The following is a 21006-nucleotide window of genomic DNA, read 5'->3' on the forward strand; positions in this document are numbered from 1 at the left end:
CAGGGATTAGAGAATTAAATCACAAGGACATGTTGCATGAACTTGTATTCCCTTGAATTTAGAAGATAAAAGGGTGAAATGATGAGATGTTTAAATATTAAAACAGTTTGATAGTATAGATACAGTCTATTTCCTCCAATGAGGGCAAGAATAAAAGAAAATCTTAAAATTGAGACGGATTTATTTTGAAGGTAATCAGCAAGCAATTTCCCCAGACATATTGAAATAAATTTCTAGAACTGAACTTAGATATTGATGGGGCAATTTAAACTTACAAGACTGAAGCTGATAAGTTCTTTTGAATATCAAAGATCACAAAGCAAGTTGTTATGATTTTGAATGCACTCAGTGAAAGGGTGAAAGAAGAAAATTCAATGGTATCTTTCAGAAGAGAATTGGATAAAATTTTAGAGGCTAAAATTACAAAATTATGGGAAAAGAGCAGGATTCTGAAGGAGATGGCAAACATATGATGAGCCTTATGGCATCCTGCACTCTAATATTCTGTGATTTTAAGGTGAAAATATGGTAGGTAATATGTTACAGATAAATTATGAAGGGAAAGGACACTCAAGGGATTGAATTATTTGATAATTCACTGGAACAGAATACTGCTTTATGAGTAACCCACCAATAATAAGCCTAGAATCAAAAATAAAGGGAGAAAGCTTGGTGCTTATCAGTCTCCGCTTCAGAACCTAGGTTGAGACCTGTGTGCTGAATTATTAGGATTGGGTTTTTTGATTAATTTGATTTTTGCTTTTAATTCAAAAGGGAACTAACAGTTTCTATTTTGTAGAATCTTACATGAGCTAACTAGTGATAAGGAAACGTTTTTGCAGTCAGTTATTTCATATCTGGGCACATCATGCTTTCGCATCAGTTCCACTGATTTCTGCCAACAAAGGTCACAAGTGTAAATACAGTATTACGTTATTGCTCTCAGATATCTTTGCAGTCTTCATTAATGCACACTGTCAGCCATGTTAAAGATGTAAATTTGTTAATCTCGATGCAAGGTTTCAGCCTACAAATCAACTATTCCTTTGCCTCCATGGATGCTGCCTGACCCACTGTGTTCCTCCAGCTGTTTGTTTTTGGTTCAAAATCCTATTTTTGATGCAGTTTTTTCAGCCCTGGTTTATAAGCTTATTGGTCACCTTGTGAATACTTGGGCTATATTAGGATGAAGCAGCCAAGCTTTTAACGCACATAGTGTTCTGATCTCTGAATTGTGCTTCATTTTGGAATTGGGGTGATCCCTGGTTGGAATTCATGTTTGGATCTACCTGTAAAATGTAATCTAGGGGAATATGAGATTATCCAGTATGGTAGCAAGTATTGAAAGTAATATATTCTTCAAGGGGAGGGAGACCAAACATTGTGCTGAACAGAGGAATGCCTTTCTAGATCTTTATTCTCTTTTGGGATATGGATGTCACTGGTAAGGCCAATTTTTATTGCCCTGCCTAAATTGCCTGTGAGAAGCTAATGGTGAGCTAATCTTCTGAACCATTATTATCCGTTTGGCAAAAGTACTTCCATGTGTTTGTAGATAGGCCGTTCCAGGAATTAGACCCAGCAATAATGAAGGACTGGAGAGATATTTCCGAGTGAGGTTGGTGTGTGAGGAGAACCTTTAAGTGAGGTGTTCTTACATGCCTGATGCTCTTCTGCACCTTGTTGGTGGAGGCTGCTGATTTGGAGGTACTACTAGTATAATCAAGACAAGTAGTAGTACTAGTGCGATCGTTCGAGTCGAGTATGATGTTCTCCAAAGGGGCTGTCTGTTGGTAGGTCCTCAGGTGCTATAGAGGTCAATCTGGGATGCTAGGGGGGATTTCCTTAATGGAGAACGCCTATGCATGACTTTGTTTAACATGGGGAGGCTGATGCATGGGCAGCCAACACACATGCCTTGACAGATTGGGGTCAGGGTCCAATGCTCCAGAGTGCAAGACGAGTGGAGACCCTTCACTGCCATTGAGATGTGTTATCTTTCGCCAGCCCCATTGTTGAGGTCTTGGTTGGATTGCTCTTCATCTGAAACCTCTCCGTTGACCTTACCGCCATGGGTGACCCTACCAGGAGCAAAGCACCAGATGGCTAAACTTCAGATGACATCGCTTTTGGGATTTCAGGAACTCACAAGCCTTTCCACCACAACAAGATGATGATCCTTGGTGAAAAATCAAGACAAATAACTGCAGTGCACTTTGTAGGCACTGACACCATTGTGCACTGATGGTGTCGACAATGAAGGTTTAGGGTGTAAATGAGATACCAATTGAGTTGACAGCTTTGATTTTAGTTGGTGTCAATTCAGGGTATGAGAATTTTTGGAGCTGCACTCATCCAGGCAAGTGGAAGGTATTTTTCTTTGAGCTTCTGATTGATAGCATAAGGATTTTGTAATGTCAGGAGATGTCTCACTTTCTACAGGAGACCACGTGAAACTTTAAAAGTTAACATCAGCTACATCAAATATTTAGGATTATTGTCCTTTATGGCCTAATGAATGGCGCATGAACATAGGAAAATACGACTAAACAAGGCATTGATAATAGCACACGTGTGTATAGTTTTGACCTCCATACCTGGAGAAGAATGTATTTGTATGGGAGGTAGTTCAGAGAAGTTTCACAAGGATGATTCCTGGGGTGTAGAGGGTGTTTGATGAGGAAAGGTTGTTTAGGTGGACCCATAGTTGTTTTTTTTTAAAGCATGAGAGGTGATTTTATTGAAATATAGATTCAAGGGGACTTGATGTGGTAGATGCTGAGCGAATGTTCCCCTAAATAAGACATATAGATCCAGGGGTATAGCTTTAGATTAAAGAATCGACCTGTTTAAGACGAAGATGAGGAGTTCTTTCTCTGACTGTCATGTGGAGTGATGTTTATATCAATAATCAGATTATGTTGAGTTGGCTTAACTGTTCTGAAAAACATGTGAATGGAAAATGTGAGTACATTCGTATATGGTGTGATTTTGTTGTGGTTTGTTATAGGATATGAGCAAAGAAGATATAGATACGAGGCTGTTAATCACACGCACACTCACTGCCGCTGGGCTAAATATAACTTTAGCATTGATATAATCTTTAGGTCAGTGATCAAACTCACTTCCGATGTGAAGACCAATCCTTTCCACTTGGTTGAGCATAACAAATGTGACCATATTTCAGGGCATGAGCGGTGAATGTTAAAACCGCTAAGCATGCAAGGAGAGAAGTAGCATTATGAAAGGTTAGTAATGTAAACTCAATGAAACATTTTGTAGATTCTGCCAGCTTTCACCACGGGTTTTGTTATTTTATGTTATAAAAACACCTGTGCTGGAAGAAGTGAAGTGAAGTCAAGTAACATCTGTGAAAAGAAAAACCAGTTAACGCTTCATTTAAAGTCTCTATCAGAACCAGTTACTCTTCACTAATCAACTAAGTGGGAATGGGTAGGGCAGCAAACTGCCAATTCCCTCAAGAAGTAAAAACACATTTCTGAAAATTCTCAGGTAGTCAAGAGAGTAACTGTGGAGAATTAAACAGATTTAACCTTGCAGGCTTATGGTCTTTTGCCAAAACTGTTGGATGTTCAAGGTTTCCAAAGTTCTCAGAGGACACAGAAGCAGAAAAATTGAATGAAAGGCAAGAGACATTGGGAAGATCCATGATAAGATGGAATGCAGAAGTATATTTATATGGGGTGCTGATGCAAGACAAAAGGGAGCAATATGGAACAAAGAAATTAAAGATGTGTTTGGAGGAAATGCAAATTACAGAAGCAAAACTATTACCAAGCTTGCTTTCCCTTGAAGTGAGCTCAGCATTGAGTCTGAAAGTGCAGATTGCCTAATAAATATGTGAATTACTTTTGAGTTTCTAGAGGGGTATTGAATTAAAATCACAATCAATACCTGTAAACTGACTAGAGAAATTTTGGAAAACAATGGCCCAATCTGGATTGGTCTGCTCAGTGTGTTTAGGTAGACTCACACAAAAAATAATGTTTGACAAATCTATTAAAGTTCTGGGTGGATAGTTAAAGTTGAACAAGTGAATATAGTACATTTCAATTTTTCATAATACGATAATGTGCCACATAAAAGGCTGTTAACCATATTAATGCTTCAGGTTTAGATTTGACATAATTGCACATACTGTAAGCATGGATCAAGGGTTGGTTAATGGAGGGGGGAGCAGCTAGAAAAATATAGTACATATTAGATGGAGAAAATGACACATATATAAAGGTTCAGGATGACCTTACATGATAATAAGTCAAGGAGATAATGCTCAGGCTTTATAGGACACTAGTCAGGCTGCACTTAGAGTATTGTCAACAGTTTTGGGCCCCATTTCTCAGAATGGATGTGTTGTCATTGCGGAATGTCCAGAGGATATTCATGAGGATGATTCTGGGAATGAAGGGGTTAACATATGAGGAGCATTAGGCAGCTTTGGGCCTGTCCGCACTGAAATTTAGAAGAATGTATGGGGATCTCATTGAAAGCAACCAAACTAGGTTGAAAGGATGTGGTGCAGTGGATGTGGAGAGGGTGTTTCTTATGATGGGGGTATCTAGAACTAAAGGGCACAACCTTAAAACCAAGGGGTGACCTTTTAGAACAGAGGTATGGAGGAATTTTTTTTTTTAGCCAGAGTGTGGTGATTGATGAATATACTGTGGGGAATGTCACATAGCCTGTCCTTCCAGAAATAATTGACATAGAACAGTACAGCACAGGAACTGGCCCTTCAGCCAGCAATACTGTGCCAAACCGAAAAAAATAGTGATCAAATGGCCAACTGTACTAATCCTTTCCAACTACCCAAAGTCCATATTCCTCCATTTCCCTCAAGTTCATGTGTTTATCTAAGCATCTCTAATGTATGTGCCTCTACCACCACCCCAGGCAGCACATTCCAAGCACCCACCACTCTCTGTGTAAAAGAAACATGCCTTTCTCATCTTTTAAATTACTTCCTTTCAACTTAAATGCATGCACTCTGGTACTAGACATTTCAACCCTGGGAAAAGATTCTACTCTGTGTATTCCTCTCATAATTTTATAAACCTGTATCAACTCTTCCCTCAGCCTCTAGAAATAATTGACATGGAACCCCTTGGTGACATTTCTCAATTGTGTCCTCTTTGGGAGCAAAGTTTCACCCACTACCCGTTCCAAAAATAATGTTTAAAATGCCATCTAGAAGTACTATGTCAATGATCTCGGAAGATGAAAATTAGAAACATCTTTTCTAGAGATTACAGCAATATGATCAAGCTCTATCTTCATTTACCTAAAATATTTCTGGTAATTGGGGCAAACAGTCATAACATCCCTTTACCCATACTTGAGGTTCAAACTCAGCCAAAGGTTGTAGAAATACTCAGAGTCTCACATAGCCATAGGTGACCCATCACTCAGCCGTACAATAAAAGTCTCGTCAGAGCTTGATTGCTGAAAGGTGGCAGCTGCCTACCAATGCAAAATCCAGGTTATTCTAGCTCTCAATGGTGTGACATGAGATGAACCTTTCTGGCTCAATAGTTTATCCCCCTGACCACCCTGTTTTTATCCTTTTAAATACATTATTCCTCCCCCACCTCCTTGCTGCTTAACAAGCTTCTTATCTCTCCTTCCCAGTTCTAAGAGCCTTCAACCTGAATCATAAGATTCGTTCTCTTCCCACAGATCTAGCCTGACCTGCTTAAATATTTCCAGTATTTTCTGATTTTATTTTAAATTTCCAACAACTGCAGTTCTGTTTTATTTTAATCTTTAAGTCATAATCCATTAGTGTCCATGACTTTTTACTTCCAGATTTCTATCTACACTCTAAGTCTATTGACTTTATTTCCAAGAATCCTTATATCGATGCATGCACAATGAAGGAACATCAAACTTGGTGTTTGCATCCTTTGTCCCAGCCTTTGTTCCTTCTGTTTTCCAGAATCATTCCGCTATTCCCCCAGTCGTGTTTCTTACATTCTTAACTTCTACATCCTGTTTTGTGTATTTCCCATTCCATTACCAATATAATTTATATTGCACGGTAGCATAGTGGTTAGAGCGACGCTATTACAGCTCGAGTTGTTTTAGTTTGGAGTTCAATTCCAATGTACTTTCTTCCCATGGAATGTGTGGTTATTCTACGAGTGTTCCAGTTTCTTCCCACAGTCCAAAGACATAACGATTAGTAGGTTAATTACTACTACTACTACGTCGACTCAGGCCTAGGGAGCTGGCGTCGGGCACGATGACGGACTCTCCACTTCTCCCACTCCCTCATCAGTGTGTTCAGTTCATCTACATTAGCCGCGCCGCTGTCTTCTAGGGGCGGCTAATGTAGATGAACTTGGGAGGGCGCCCAGGGTTCATCCTCCCGTGCTTGGGCTCCCATTCAATGACTAGGCTTGGTGGGTAGCTCGGGGTGGCGTAGACAGTGCCCCGCTAGTTGCAGTCTTCTCACCTCAATTTTAGTGGTGAGCATCGGTAGGTTGTTATAGATTATATATAGGTTAATTGGTCATTGTAAATTGTCCCGTGATTAAGCTAGGGTTAAATTGAGGGTTGCTGGACAACACGGTTCGAAGGGCCAGAAGGGCCTATTCTGTGTTGTATCTTAATAAATAAATAAATATCCTCAGTGGCACAATATTCCTCCTTGCAAGGATACAGATTAGCAGGTTGTTATAGCCAGAGGTTGTAAATGGGACAAGCTCCCACTACCTATCAAATCCTCCCAGTGGCGTGCGATTCAAATCGCCTCTGACAACCAAGTCCAACTCCTGGCCTTCACATGTGGCTTTGTTACTAAGCCTCAGATCCGTTTCTACTGACAGGAGAAGGCGCAAAGGCAGGCTACTGGTGCCTTAAATCAGTTGCTTCGGGCAGATGGGGCTTGTCAGCCATTGGTAGCAGCTCACCTAGGAGAAGGAGAACTTGGATCTCAAATTGCCACTGCCTTACAGCTATACCCACTCATGGGAAGGCTTTGGTAGTAAACCCCAAGGGAAAATGCCAGAGCTGGAGTTCCTAAGGCAGTCCTACATTGAGTTCAGTGCTAACACGAGGAAATCTGCAGAAGCTGGAATTTCAAGCCACACACGTAAAAGTTGCTGGTGAACGCAGCAGGCCAGGCAGCATCTCTAGGAAGAGGTACAGTAGGCGTTTCGGGCCGAGGCCCTTCGTCAGGACTAACTGAAAGAAGAGCTAGTAAGAGATATAAGAGGGGGAGGGGGAGATCCGAAATGATAGGAGAAGACAGGAGGGGGAGGGATGGAGCCAAGAGCTGGACAGTTGATTGGCAAAAGGGATATGAGAGGATCATTGGATAGGAGGCCTAGGGAGAAAGAAAAGGGGGAGGGGGGAAAAACCCAGAGGATGGGCAAGGGGTATAGTGAGAGGGACAGAGGGAGAAAAAGGAGAGAGAGAAAAAGAATGTGTGTATATAAATAAATAAATAATGGATGGGGTACGAGGGGGAGGTGGGGCATTAGCGGGGGTTTGAGAAGCCAATGTTCATGCCACCAGGTTGGAGGCTACCCAGACGGAATACAAGGTGTGTTCCTCCAACCTGAGTGTGGCTTCATCTTTACAGTAGAGGAGGCCGTGGATAGATATATCAGAATGGGAATGGGACATGGAATTAAAATGTGTGGCCACTGGGAGATCCTGCTTTCTCTGGCAGACAGCGTGTAGGTGTTCAGCGAAACGATCTACCAGTCGGCATTGGGTCTTGCCAATATATAGAAGGCAAGGCCCGACGTTCAGCGCTGACTGGCAGGTCCTGCAATGTCGCTGATGCCAAACTGTATCGGTCTCTGCCGTTCCTTTGGACTCATGAGATGCGTGGAGTGGGAGAGCTTGCTACATGGGCAACAGCTTGCTCTCCATATTGTACAGCCCTGGCTTGCGTATCTAGACAGCTGGGATGCAGCACCCATGGTTAACCCTGACCGGCGGAGACCTCATACATTCATTCGATGGTAGCAATGTTGAGATTCAACTTGTCCAGTTTATGCAGATCTTACCTCCTCTGGAAACAACCCAGTGGCCAAGAAGCTAAAAGCTTATCCTCCTGCAGTATCCCTTCAGCCTTACCTTCACCTACAATTGCTTCTTGTCTCATACGCATCTTCACTACGTGGTGAGTTCAGTGCAAAGACATGTTCCAGTCGGGTTCAAGGCTGTCTGGGTAGAGGAGAGATATGGGTGTAGAGAGGCAGGGTAGTCATGATGGAAAGGACAGAATTCAGACAATGAAAACATTAGCAGATGGGCGTTGAAAGAGTCATGATTGCCTCTCCTCCAAGCTAGTCTTTTGAGTATCACAGATAATATTTCTGCTGTTTTCAACTAATACAACGTGGTGGTTGTCTGTCTGTCCTTCAGTGTTTCCATTCAATAGTGCCAGAAAACCAAATGAAAGCTCAGTTTTTTGGGGGGGAAAATTCTGGCATTAGCAATGCTGAAAATGTTAAATTTACGTTATTACATTGCTATTTGTGGAAATGTGTGCAAATTGACTGCCATATTTCTCACATTACAACAGTGACAACAATTCAGGAAGTACTTTAATAGATGTAAAGTGCTTTGTAACATCTGGAAGTCATAAAAAGTGCTATATAAAATAGGCTTTTATTTACTGTAACTTGCTGGCAACACAGTCCGTGTGAATAGAGAAAATAGTTTGAGGGTAAGTGCAGGTTGAAAGAGTTGATGGGAATATAGGGTGAGTAAATGGATTAGTGTGAGTGGTGGCTTGATGATCAGCTTAGACTTGATGAGTCAAATGCAGCGTAGATGCAGCATTACTCAATGACTGTGACTCAGATGAGTGAAAAAGCAGACTGCAGGAGTATGAAGGAGAGGTGAGTAAATCCTGTCAGAGTCAAGGAGAACTTATCAATTGGGAACGATTTCCATTAGCACGTTTAACATGGGGAAAAACTTTACAGGGTGCTTCATGGGAACATTACTAAATACAATGCCTTGAAAAAATATTCACCTTCCAACCTTCTGTTTACATAAATGAGTATTACAACCAGAGATTTCGATCAATTTAACTGAGAACTTTTACTTACGAACCATGTGCTTCTTTTTTCTCAGTAGAGCACAAAAAACAGGGAAAATTGTAAAGCATGAAAAACTAAAAATTCAATAACTAAAATGTAAGCACTTCAAAAGTATTCATTCCCCTTTTGTTCAGAACTTAGTTGAACCACCTCTCGCAGGTATTACAGCCAGTAGTCTTTTTCGATATGTCTCTATTAGCTTTGAACAGCGTGATGAAGCAAGATTTGCCCATTCCTTCCTGCAAAATTGCTCAAGTTGTGCCAGGTTCGTTGGGGAGCAATTCTGAGATCTTGCCAGATATGTTCAATCGGGTTAAGGTCAGGACTCTGACTGGGCCATTCAAAGACAGAGATGATCTTCATTTGAAGCCACTGTGTGGTCACTCTAGCAGTGTACTTTGGGTTGTTATTTTGCTGGAAAGACAAACTTCCTCCCAGTTTAAGCTTTCTGGCGGAGGCTAGCAGATTTTTATCCAGGAGCTCTGTATTTAGCAGCATTCACCTTTCCATCAATCCTTACCAGATTTCCAGTCCCTGCTGCTGAAAAGCATCCCCGTAGCATGATGCTACCTCCACCATACTGTACAGTAGGGCTGGTGTTACCTGGCTGATGGTAGTATTAGATTTATGCAGTTCTTACTACTTAGTATTGAGGCCAAAAAGTTCCACTGCAGTCTCATCCAACCACAAAACTTTCTTCCACATCTTTACAGTATCTTCTAAGTGACACTTTGCAAAGTCTTGATGAACAAGAATATGTGTTTTTTTTAGCTAGGGTTTCTTCCTTGTCATTCTACTGTAAATACCCTTTTTTGTGCAAGACCTTCGAGATTGTGGAGCCATCAACTTCATCTCCAGTTGCAGCCACTGATGCTCAGAGTGAGTGTTGGTGTCATAGTAGCCTCTCGTATAACTGCCATTCTTCTCTGGCGACGAAGTTTAGAGGGGCGACCTGACCTAGGAAGTGTGGCTATGGTTTTATATTTTTTCTCCACGTTATCATGATCGACTACACTGAGCTCTGAGATATGTTCAGTACCTCTGAGATGGTTTTGTACCTTTCCCCAGATTTGTGCTTCTCTATTATCATTTCCCTGACTTGCCTTGAATGCTCTTTTGTCTTCATTTTGGTTTGGTCTGTTGAATACAATACTGTTCAATCTTGCAGAGAGAGGGGTTATTTAGTCATGTGAATTCAATGAAAACAAGTGATCTTCCAATTTTCTACATCAACATGGGTGAGTTGGTAAGTTAATACTGTATATTGCAACTGAAGAAAGTAAGCATAGTAATTACAATGGTGATGAATACTTTTTGGGCTTCACTTTGGTTTGGTTTTTCAGCTTTACTTTGGTTTTTAATACTTAGTTAATTATTGACAGGTTTTGGAATTTTTTGATTTGACATGATACACAATGTTTTGTAGATTATTTCAAAAAATCCTATTTCAATATATTTTAAGTTTAGAACATGACACAATAAAATGCGAAAATAGTTTAAAGGGCTAAATTCTTTTGAAAGACATGGTAAAAAAAAGTTGTTGGCAAGCCAGATGAATGGCTGTTATAGCCAAATGATCAAAGTAGATTGTTAGAAACTTCAAGGAAGGAAGGAGATTTAACAAGGTGGAACAAACTATAAGTGAATTCTGAAGCTGTGGACCTTGGGAGCAGAAAGCATAGCTACCTTTAAGCACATAATTACAAAATTATTGGAGTGTACATGACTCAGCAGATTGTAAAGTCGGAGATTACAGGAACAGACAGAGTTGAGAACATGGACATATTTTAACTTCTGGGAAATTTATTTGGTCAGGAGGCACAGCCCCAGAAATGTAGGTTCAGTTCTGATTTCTGATGCTGCATGTGTGGAATTTGAACATTTTCCTTGTGCCTACATGAGTTTTCTCTTGATACTGGTGAAACCAATGTTATGTTCCTCAAAAACTGTTCACATCAGGATTTCCAGTTATGCAAAATACTATTTCCCTTGAAATTCCTTGTTATACAGTAAGTGGACATGCATTCTTATGGAATATTTTTCTCTCAACTATAATGTGTACTGGTACTACAGCAGCTGGTTCATGACAGTTGCCACTTAAGAAAGTGCCTTGTCAGTTTCACAGCAAAGTTTTGAAACACACAAAATTATACATAGTAGAAGTACTGAAGTCAACCAATCATTCTATTGTATGACAAAGACAGAGATAAGGACAAAGAAGGAATGAGCTGAAACAAGAATGGAGACAGTTACCAAGGTAGAAATTGGTGATATTAAATATGCATAGGTCCAAAATCTAAACCAGGAAAAGAAATGGTATCAGTAGCAGAGGAACATTGTTGGCAGTGGAGATCTAAAGCTAACCTAATAAAAGTCTGTATGCAATATACATCCCTGAGATTGATCTTCCCACAGACAGCTACAAAACAAAGAAAACCATGGAACCATTTTAAAGAAAACATCAAACCCCCAGTGTGCAAAAAAAAACACAAATCACGCAAACGGCAAAAAAATGAACCAAGAACTCAGAATACAAAACACCAAATCACAAAGACATGGAAAGAATCCTGGCATATTGAATTCAGTTCAGCTCAGTTGAATATTTAATTGAAGACCCCTAGGCATGTCAGGTCCCAAATGACACACAACTTGACTAAGATTTGAAGTTGGTGAGATAAGGCTGGGTTTCATAAACATTCAGACAGAAACTAGTGTAATGTTTTCCAGTAAAGTAACAAGATGAGGCATGTAAATGAACAATTGTGTCTCTGATTATCCTCTGTCAATAAAAGAATAAATAAAAATGCAACCAGGTAAATGCAGTCCTATCTCACAACAGAGCAACGGTAGAGCAAAGGCTGTCAGTGTGATGGAAAGGTAGACACTGCCAGTGAGTGGAAAACCAACAGGCATTACCACATAGTTCATTTTGGGAAAAGTTTTGTCAGAGATGTTTAATGGATTTCATGTCATGATGTATTGGATGCTGGAAGTCCAGCTAATTCTTCAAATATTTTCAGTGGTTTATTTGAAAGGAGTCATTATTTTTGTTAAATGCTGAAATCCCAAACAGATGTTGTAGGTGATTTATTTTTAACTTACTCTATTTTTAGATGTTTGGATTATGGCAAAGGCCTTTTGTGATAATGTTGCTCTTTCCAATCCAGAACATATTAGCTGTTGGTTGGGAGTAACCCGACCGCTAAATCCAAATGCTCCATTTATCAAAACTGAATATCAGCAATGCCAATGGGCTTTTCTGTCTTGACCAATCTTATTTTCTCATGTCATTCAGCCATTTCAGTCGTTGACTTTTCAAACAAGTGGCTATTCCGCTTAACCTTCCTCTCTCTAGCTGGAAGTGCTGTAGCAGAAAATGTTTGTATATGCTGTAGTTAATCTGATGACATTTAAAGACTAAATGCTCATGCCAATACAGTGAAATGTGAGTGAATGGTTACAGTACAAACTAGAATACGGTATACAGTACTGTGCAAAATTCTTAGGCATTATACCTAGGGTGCAGAAGACTTTTGCTTGGCACTGCATTTGTCAACGTGGAGCAGAGATGAAGTTTGTAAATCTGGCGGGAGCAGAGGATGTTGGGAATGCCATGGGAGTGGTGTGGTGCAGGTGACAGAAAGAGTGCCATGGGTGGGGGTGGGGGCAGGTGCGGGTGATTGGTGTGGGTGCAGCCATACCCAGCCAATGTCTCTCTGGTGCTTCCTGCCCCCTTCCCCTTTTCCGAACCATGATTCCCTTCTCCCTGCCTCCTTCCCACTTCCAGTCCACAACAGAGACCCATATCAGAATCAGGTTTGTTATCATTCACAAATGTCATGAAATTTGTTTTTTCTTTTGCAGCAGCAGAACAATATATAAAAGTACTACAGTTCTGTGAAAAAGTCTAATGCACTCTAGCTCTATATATATGTTGTAAAACTTCTGCACAGTACTATATTTTTGTCAGTTTTAAGCCTCTTTCTGCTAATATCAAATAACAGCGACAAGTAAATTTATAACTAGGTATATGATACTTTTTGTTTGCAGATAATTACTCCTTTCCGAAAGTTGATTTTGTGTGCTGAAAACCGCAAGGAAATGGAAGATTGGATTGCTGCAATGAAAACGATCCAAAACAGGGATCACTTTGAGGTGAGATTGCTCAAGGCCATATGTTTCTATACTTTTGGAATTTGTGTCTGTGAATTGAAAACTGCAAGTGAGTTATCTGCTTGGTACTGGGTACTTGCAGAAGAGGAGAGAAAGTCATCAAAAGTTTGAAACCTGAAAGAAGAGTTCAGGCGGTATTATAATTTCTGTGAAAGCCTTTGGAACATTTCAGAAAGATAGATTGCTATATAAAGAAAAGAGCTATCTAGCCACACATTATTGCAGCTTTACTCTTCTGTTTTTGACATTCTGGTCAGAACCAGGTTTAATATCACCAGCATATGTCATGAAATTTGTTAACTTTACAGCAGCAGTATAATGAAGTACATGATAAGTAAAAAGGCAGAGTTATATTAAGAATATATATGTCTATTAAATGGATTAAGTTAAAATAATGCCTTCTTTACAATTGCATCAATATGTTGCATCTAGCTTAGGTCCTTGGAGATACTGACACCCAGGAACTTGAAATTGCTCATTCTCTCCACTTCTGATCCCTCTATGAGGATTGGTTTGTGTTCCCTCATCTTACCCTTTCTGAAGTCCACAATCAGCTCTATGATCTTGCTGATATTGTGTGCAAGGTTGGTGCTGCAGCACTACTCAACTAACTGGTATATCTTGCTCCTGTAGGCCCTTTCGTCACCATCTGATGGGTAATTTATATTTTCCTTTTCCTAGATTAATGATTCCAGATTAGCAACACCATGCATTTAATATTTATGGACTGATTAAAGACAATCAGCATGGCTTCGTACATGGTAGGTCAGGTCTAACCAACCTTACAGAGTTTTTTGAGGAAGTTACCAGGAAAGTGGATGAAGACAAGGCAGTGGATGCTGTCTACATAGACTTTTGCAAGGCGTTGGACAAGGTCTTGCATGGGAGGTTGGTCGGGAAAAGTCAGAAGCTCAGTATACAAGTTGAGGTACTAAATTGGATTAGAAATTGGCTTTGTGGGAGAAGCCAGAGAGTGGTAATAGATGGTTGCCTCTTTGACTGTAGGCCTGTGAATAGTGGAGTGCGTCGCATGAATCGATGCTGGGTCCTTTGTTGTTTGTCATCTATATCGATGATCTGGATGATAATGTGGTTAACTGGATCAGCAAATTTGCGAATGACACCAAGATTGGTGTGGTGGACAGCTAGGAAGGCTATCATGGCTTGCAGAGAGATCTGGATCAACTTGAAAAGTGGCAGGTGGAATGTAATGCAGATAAGTGTGAGGTGTTGCAATTTGGAAGGACCAAACAGGGTAAGTTGTACACAGCGAATGGTAGGGCATTGAGGAGCATTGTAGAACAAAGGGATTTGGGAATACAGGTCCATAATTTGTTGAAAGTGCTGTCACAGGTAGATAGGGTAGTAAAGAAAAGCTTTTGGCATGTTGGCCTTCATAAATCTAAATATTGAGTACAGGAGATGGGATGGTATGTTAAAGTTGTATAAGATGTTTGGAGTATTGTGGACAGTTTTGGTCACCTACCTACAGTAAAGATATAAATAAGATTGAAAGAGTAATGAGAAAATTTGCAAGAATGTTGCCGGGTCTGGAGGACCTGAGCGAAGTTTGGATAGGTACATGGATGGTAACGGTATGGAGGGCTCTGGTCCAGCTGCAGGTAGATGGGAGCAGGCAGTTTAAATAGTTTTGGCATGGACTAGATGGACTGAATGGCCTGTTTCTGTGGTGTACTTCTCTATGACTCTATTCTTGAGATTAGTTGACATTGAAAAGACAGCATTTATTACCATCACTTAACTGCCTGTAGCTGTTTATGTGGAAGGTACTACAAGTGCCTGGAAATCCAAAGCAACACACTCAAAATACTTGAGGAGCACAGCAGGTCAGGAAGCATCTGTGGAAATGGATAGTCAGTGTTGCAGGCCGAGATCCTTCTTCAGGAAGGGAGAAGATGCCAGAATAAATATGTGGGGGTAGGGGAAAGCACTAGCTAGAAGGTGGTAGGTGAAGTCAGTGGGTGAGAAAGGTCAAGGGCTGGAGAAGAAGGAATCTGATAGGAGAGGAGAATGGACCACAGGAGAAAGGGAAGGAGGAGGGCACCCAGGGGAAAGTAATAGGCAGATGAGAAGAAGTAAAAGGTCAGAGTAGGGAATAGAGAACGGCTGGTCGGACTTGTTTACTGGAAGGGGAAATTGATACCCATGCTATCAGGCTGCAGGGTGCTCAGATGGAATATAAGGTGCCGTTCCTCCACCTTCCTCCACCTTTATGATAGTCAACAGTATGCTCACATAAAGGGGAAGACATTGAAAAAAATATTAAATATGTTACCACAGCTCTGGAGCCATCAGTTCTAGGCACTGCATTAAAATATGGAGCCAATTGAAATGACTATCACCAGTGTAATAAATAGCCATGAAACTTTCAGGTCGTTTGCTCGTTCTCATTTACGGTAGCTGGATCTTCAATGGCCAAGGTAAATAACTCCCACATCTCTCACTATAAACACAGAGTGGCGAACCCTTCCATTTAAGGACTGTTTGTGAGGAGTGCTTTATTTCAAGATGTGTAAAGTATTTGTAACGCAAGTAGTCTTGCTGCCTAAAGTTTATTGCACAAGTATTTTTGTTGGAAACAGAACAAAGGGGATGTTTGTGATGTGTCAGACTTTGGCCTATACTCTTCAAAATACTTCAAGGTGTCTGTTGCTCTGATTTCTAAAAAGGACCTCTCTTTTATCCTTGCTAGCTGAGATAGGTAACAGTGCAAGAACATATTGCAAAAAATATTTGCTGTTTCTCCTCAACCACCATTAAAATATTGGTTTTTGATGGGATAGACTTAATCCAATAACTTCTGTAGATGGCTATTTAGCATATGTAGATCTAGTCCTGAAAAGGAGTATCTGAGCAAGCTGAAATCCCAATATGAACTAATAAGTCCTCATACAAAGTTTTCATGAGCTTAAGAAGCACACTTAATGTTAAAGAATAAAGTGGAGAAGAACAGAAATGGAGGATAAGAGTTGGATGGTTAACCAAAAGTGGAAAAAACTTTTTGAGATTGAGAGAGAGATTTGACAAATTCTGAAGTTCCAGAGGTTGTTATTTACATTGGTAAAATCATTATCCAAATGAAAATCACAGGTTTGATCAACAGAACTATGCTGATTCTGTCAATTAGATTCCTTCATTCCCATTGCTCTCTTCCCAAACAATGAAGTCTTGATTTTTTCCACTTTTGAAACCCACTTCATTGACCATTGGTTCATTGACTTGTATCCTTTTTTAAATAAACATGTAATCTTGCCTAGCTTTTAATTTTCAGATGTTTTACAGCAGGTTTTGAGAAAGCTCAATCTAATTAAATTCTGTTTTTTTTTCAAATATACTTGTATGGTGTCTTTTGGGTCCTAAGGACTTGCTAATTTTTCATCTATTATTTTGCCTGTCTACAGTTTTACAGTCTTTCTATCCCTATTTTCCCCATCTCACATCTCCAACCTTCCCTGTTTTTCTGTTACTTTGTAGTTCACCCAGACAAAATGAAAATTTAGAAATTTCACTTTAGTCTTATGCTATGCTGTTGTGCTAATTATTTAATATGAACATCCTTGTTCTTTAAGTGTTGTCAATCAAGTAATGTCTGTCCTTTGTGTAATTCCCTTGCTGTCAAATTTAATTTATTTAATAAAACAGCTCTCTTCTATTTGTGCACTGCTACAGAGTAGTTACAGTACAGAAACAGGCCATTCAACTTACTGGCCATTCCAGTGCTCCACATTAGTATTTTCTCACCCTTCTTCAGCAAACATCTTCTGACCTTTTCTCCCTTGCATATTCATCCAGCTTCACCTAAGTGCACCTCTACTATTACATGTAGCTATTCTTCATAATAGCAAGCTCCACATGCTAACCAGTTTCTGGATAAAATGATTTGTCTTAATATCCTCTTATTGTTCCTTCCTGTTGTGCAACATTTAAGGTTTTCAAATATTGCCACAATTTTTCAGCTTTGAAACTTTCTTAACCTTTGGATATGAATTCCATTACAATACTTCTTTGTAAGCTTGTAGGCTTACATTTCTTTCCAGTGTTTTAATGTTCTTTTTGTCCCTTAATTCTGCCATTGTGATTTCATCCAGTTAGAGTCCTTCCACTCACCCTAAAAATGTACTTTGGTAGTAGTTGCATCACTCCCTTCTCCCCATTTTTTTCGTTTGCTTCTCTAAACTCACATATTCTGTTCTGTTTGGCTCTGACCAGTGCCCAAAGTGCAGACTGATCTTTGTAATGTTTATCACTTCATTTTCCCTTTGCTGGATATGCCTTTTCTTTCCAATTGTAGCACTTCTGGCATTAGCATGGAGATAATTTGTCTGATTAGCTACTTTCCTGCTTTTTGTTTTCTCGTTTGGTACTCCCCTGTCCTCTACTGACAATTAATTAAAATCTTTGTGAAGGATTTCTGGCCTCATTTTTCTGTTTATTTGAGTTCCATGTAGATCCTGAGTTGTGACTCTTTGCACAATTGTTTTGATGTTGCTATTCTGTTAGATTTATATTACCCTGTAAGGTGATGCACCATCTCTGAATTCAGAACACAGTGAAGTCCTTTCTCTAATTGAGTGCATGATTATGTCTGATTGGGAACTGTTCATTTTCATGGTTAATGTTCCATTGCGTCATGATGCTGCTCATGATTGCCTCTTTCCTGTTTTACTGCCCTCAGCTATAGTGTAAGCACAGAATGCTCGCAAGAGACTATTTTCCAAGTTTCTGACTACTGTTTGCGTAATCGAGTGAAATGATTAAATACCAGATAACTGACTGCCTTTTTTTAAAGCCTGTTTACAGCAAATTTTTGTGTGGCCTCTTCAGTAATAGTGCGGCGATGGTAATATTTCACCATATTTTGTGATTCATTGTATCTATTCCCACCTCCTATCTCTACCTGTCCCACAGTGCCAAACCGCCTACGATCAGCTAATGATTTTACAAAATCACCAGTTTAGACATTGTGATTGAGGGAGCAGCCAGCATAGAGTTTATGCAGTTGAGAATATGGAAATTGGAAAAATTGCATTGTGGTTGATTTAACTGTATATTTCAGAACTGCATTTAGATTCATAACTTGAGAATAAGAACAAATTTAGGAATTGAGAACGTCTGCATTTTCTCTTGTGCACTGCCAATGAACTTTGGCTATCACCAGATGATTTAGGACAAACTAAACAGGGCTTGGGGTGGAGAAATGCTGACATTAACACTAGAAAGATATGTTAGATGGTATAAAGCTAAGCATTTTTTCCACTGTTTGCTAGCTGTTCTCACCAATTTCAGCTTGCCTTCCTGGATCATATAGGGTGACTAACAAGAAATAGCGTGGTAATTTCTGCTAAATGTTTTGAATATTCTTTTCTCTGAGCAGTCAACCCAATACAGCATGGACCATTTCTCAGGAATGCACAACTGGTACGCTTGCTCACATGCACGACCCACATATTGCAATGTCTGTCGAGAAGCCCTGTCTGGTGTAACATCTCATGGATTGTCCTGTGAAGGTAAGAAGATAATATAGCAATGGTTTCTCAGTTCATTCATTCTCACTAACCATACCTTAGAGCTAATCAAAGGTATTTGTTGACAGGAGGTTTAATGGTTGCACTTCTTCTGACTTGACTGTTAACATTGGCCTTTCTAATGTTAATCCTCTCCTTATCCCAGTTTATCCTGTCAACAATGCCAAACTTAATGCCATTTCCTGCACTCGCCTTGTGCTACTAGCTCATGTGAGGACAATCAAAGTTACTAATTACCTCAATAAGACAAAGCCAAGTAGGTATAATTTCATTAGTAGAGTGATCTTTGGTTTTAGTGCACAAAAATAAGTGTAAGATACTTGCAAAACAGAGTGTTGATCTGGAACATTCTGACTATATTCTTCCTGAATGAAAGAAATGTTCTTTTAAATCTAGCAAACTTCTTGATAGATTTTCCCTCATTAAGAGAAATGCTTCATTGATTTACAAAAGGCATAGGAATTTACCCTCACTGAGTAGGGTTACTATGCATCTTCATCATAAGGAATGTTTAATTTTTCTAAAGTTAACATCTTGTAAAATAAAGTTATAACGAATGCCCTGCAGTTTCTTGTTTTTTATTGTCTCTTCACTTTTTATTAAATTTTCATTTACTTTATTAATTGCCAATGTTTGTATCATTTTCACTGTGTTTGTTCATATTTCCTGTTTTAACCTGTGCCAATAATGTAACCATTTTAACCAAGTTATATAATTATCAATACATAACACTTATATTTACAAAAAAACTGTAGAATTAAAGCCTTAGAGTATTTGTAGAGGTGTGACTGTTGGAAAAAATTCCTGATAATGAGGCTACTGCATTAGTACCATATAATTTCACTCTATGAAGAGTCCAGGAGGTGAAATCTTAGCCCCGTGTGCTGAGACCCTATTAGTACAAATTTGCAAAAGATCTAAGTAAATGTGAACCAATGATAAATGACATTTTTGCTCTGTAAGGTTAGATATTCCTATAACACAGCAACCTAGATCCCAGTGACTCAGAGGGCTTGTAAGCTAGGCTTGTCTTGAGTTACTGAAAATCAAAGACGTTCAGATGCTGGAAATCTAAATTAAAAACTGAAAGTGCTAAACGCTCAGCAGATCAGACAATATCTGTGGAAAAAGTAACAGAGTTGAAGTATCTAGTGGAAGATTCTACATCTTGTTTGTTTTTGCACTCACTCTCTCACTCTGACTCTCACTCTCTCACTCTTTAACTGCCCTCTTTCAACTCACTGGCTCAGTAATGAGCAGAATCATCCTGGCAATCCTATCCTTTCCTTAGTGGAGATTCTCCCTTTGTCCTATCCATCCATTTCCCACCTTTTCTGCAACTTAAAATTTGTTTTCTTACTTTCCCAGTTCCAATGAACAAATTTTAATATAGATGGTTATACTCTGTTTCTTTATACACAGATGCTGCCTGACTTGCAGATTGTGCATTTCTTGTTCTTTAACCTTTGAAACTATTGTATGAATTCCTAATGTCCTTATTCAGAGGTATAATATCCACCTGCTTAAATGGCAGTGATTTATACAGCAGGGACCGTCATATCTTACATACCAATGATCTGCACAAGCTTATTTATGGCAGTAGGATGGTCCATCTTTGAAATCCTAATGGAAACAGATTAGTACTTCCTTGGCTTTAGGATTTGAGATTTTGCATTTATTGCATAGTAAGTCTTTCCATCCCTCTTCTTCCGCCTCTCCACAAAAACATTGGTCTTGTACATGTGGTGGCCACACAAGTACATACACATACACATGCACCTACACACACCACACAAACCCAGAATAACTGTTGATGAGTCTCTCCCTCTCTTTCTCTCTCATGTGTCCTTTCCTTTCTGGTTCACAGTATGTAAATTCAAAGCTCACAAACGCTGTGCTGTACGAGCCACCAACAACTGCAAGTGGACAACGCTGGCCTCAATTGCCAAAGATATAATTGAAGATGAAGACGGGGTATGTTGTAAATGGGAGTCAAGCAAATGCTGATAAATGAAAATCTGAGCAAGTGCTAAACAGAGTCTGGAAATCATCTACTGCTTTTGAATGATACAACATGATTAAGATATTGATATTGTGAGTTCAGATCCTTTTGTGGTTAGAGTCTAGACTGATGAGAGATGAATTTAAAGTGTTTCATGAAATAGTTTACATTGAACAAGTAAATGGTTACTAAGGAGCACGAA

At 39.5% G+C, this 21006-nt stretch overlaps 1 protein-coding gene across 5 annotated transcripts in view; it reads left to right on the forward strand.

Moving 5' to 3' along the window:
- Positions 1 to 21006, forward strand: part of LOC140196435 (diacylglycerol kinase delta-like) — a 180100-nt gene that overhangs the window by 83509 nt on the left and 75585 nt on the right. For all 5 annotated transcript variants that reach the window (XM_072255657.1, XM_072255658.1, XM_072255659.1 and 2 more), the window contains 3 exons: positions 13134 to 13238; positions 18652 to 18784; positions 20670 to 20776. In XM_072255657.1, the coding sequence (XP_072111758.1) occupies positions 13134 to 13238; positions 18652 to 18784; positions 20670 to 20776 (345 nt within the window). The remainder of the gene's footprint in view (positions 1 to 13133; positions 13239 to 18651; positions 18785 to 20669; positions 20777 to 21006) is intronic.

The sequence above is a fragment of the Mobula birostris genome, chromosome 4 (assembly GCF_030028105.1).
Source record: "Mobula birostris isolate sMobBir1 chromosome 4, sMobBir1.hap1, whole genome shotgun sequence".
Classification (NCBI taxonomy): domain Eukaryota; kingdom Metazoa; phylum Chordata; class Chondrichthyes; order Myliobatiformes; family Myliobatidae; genus Mobula; species Mobula birostris.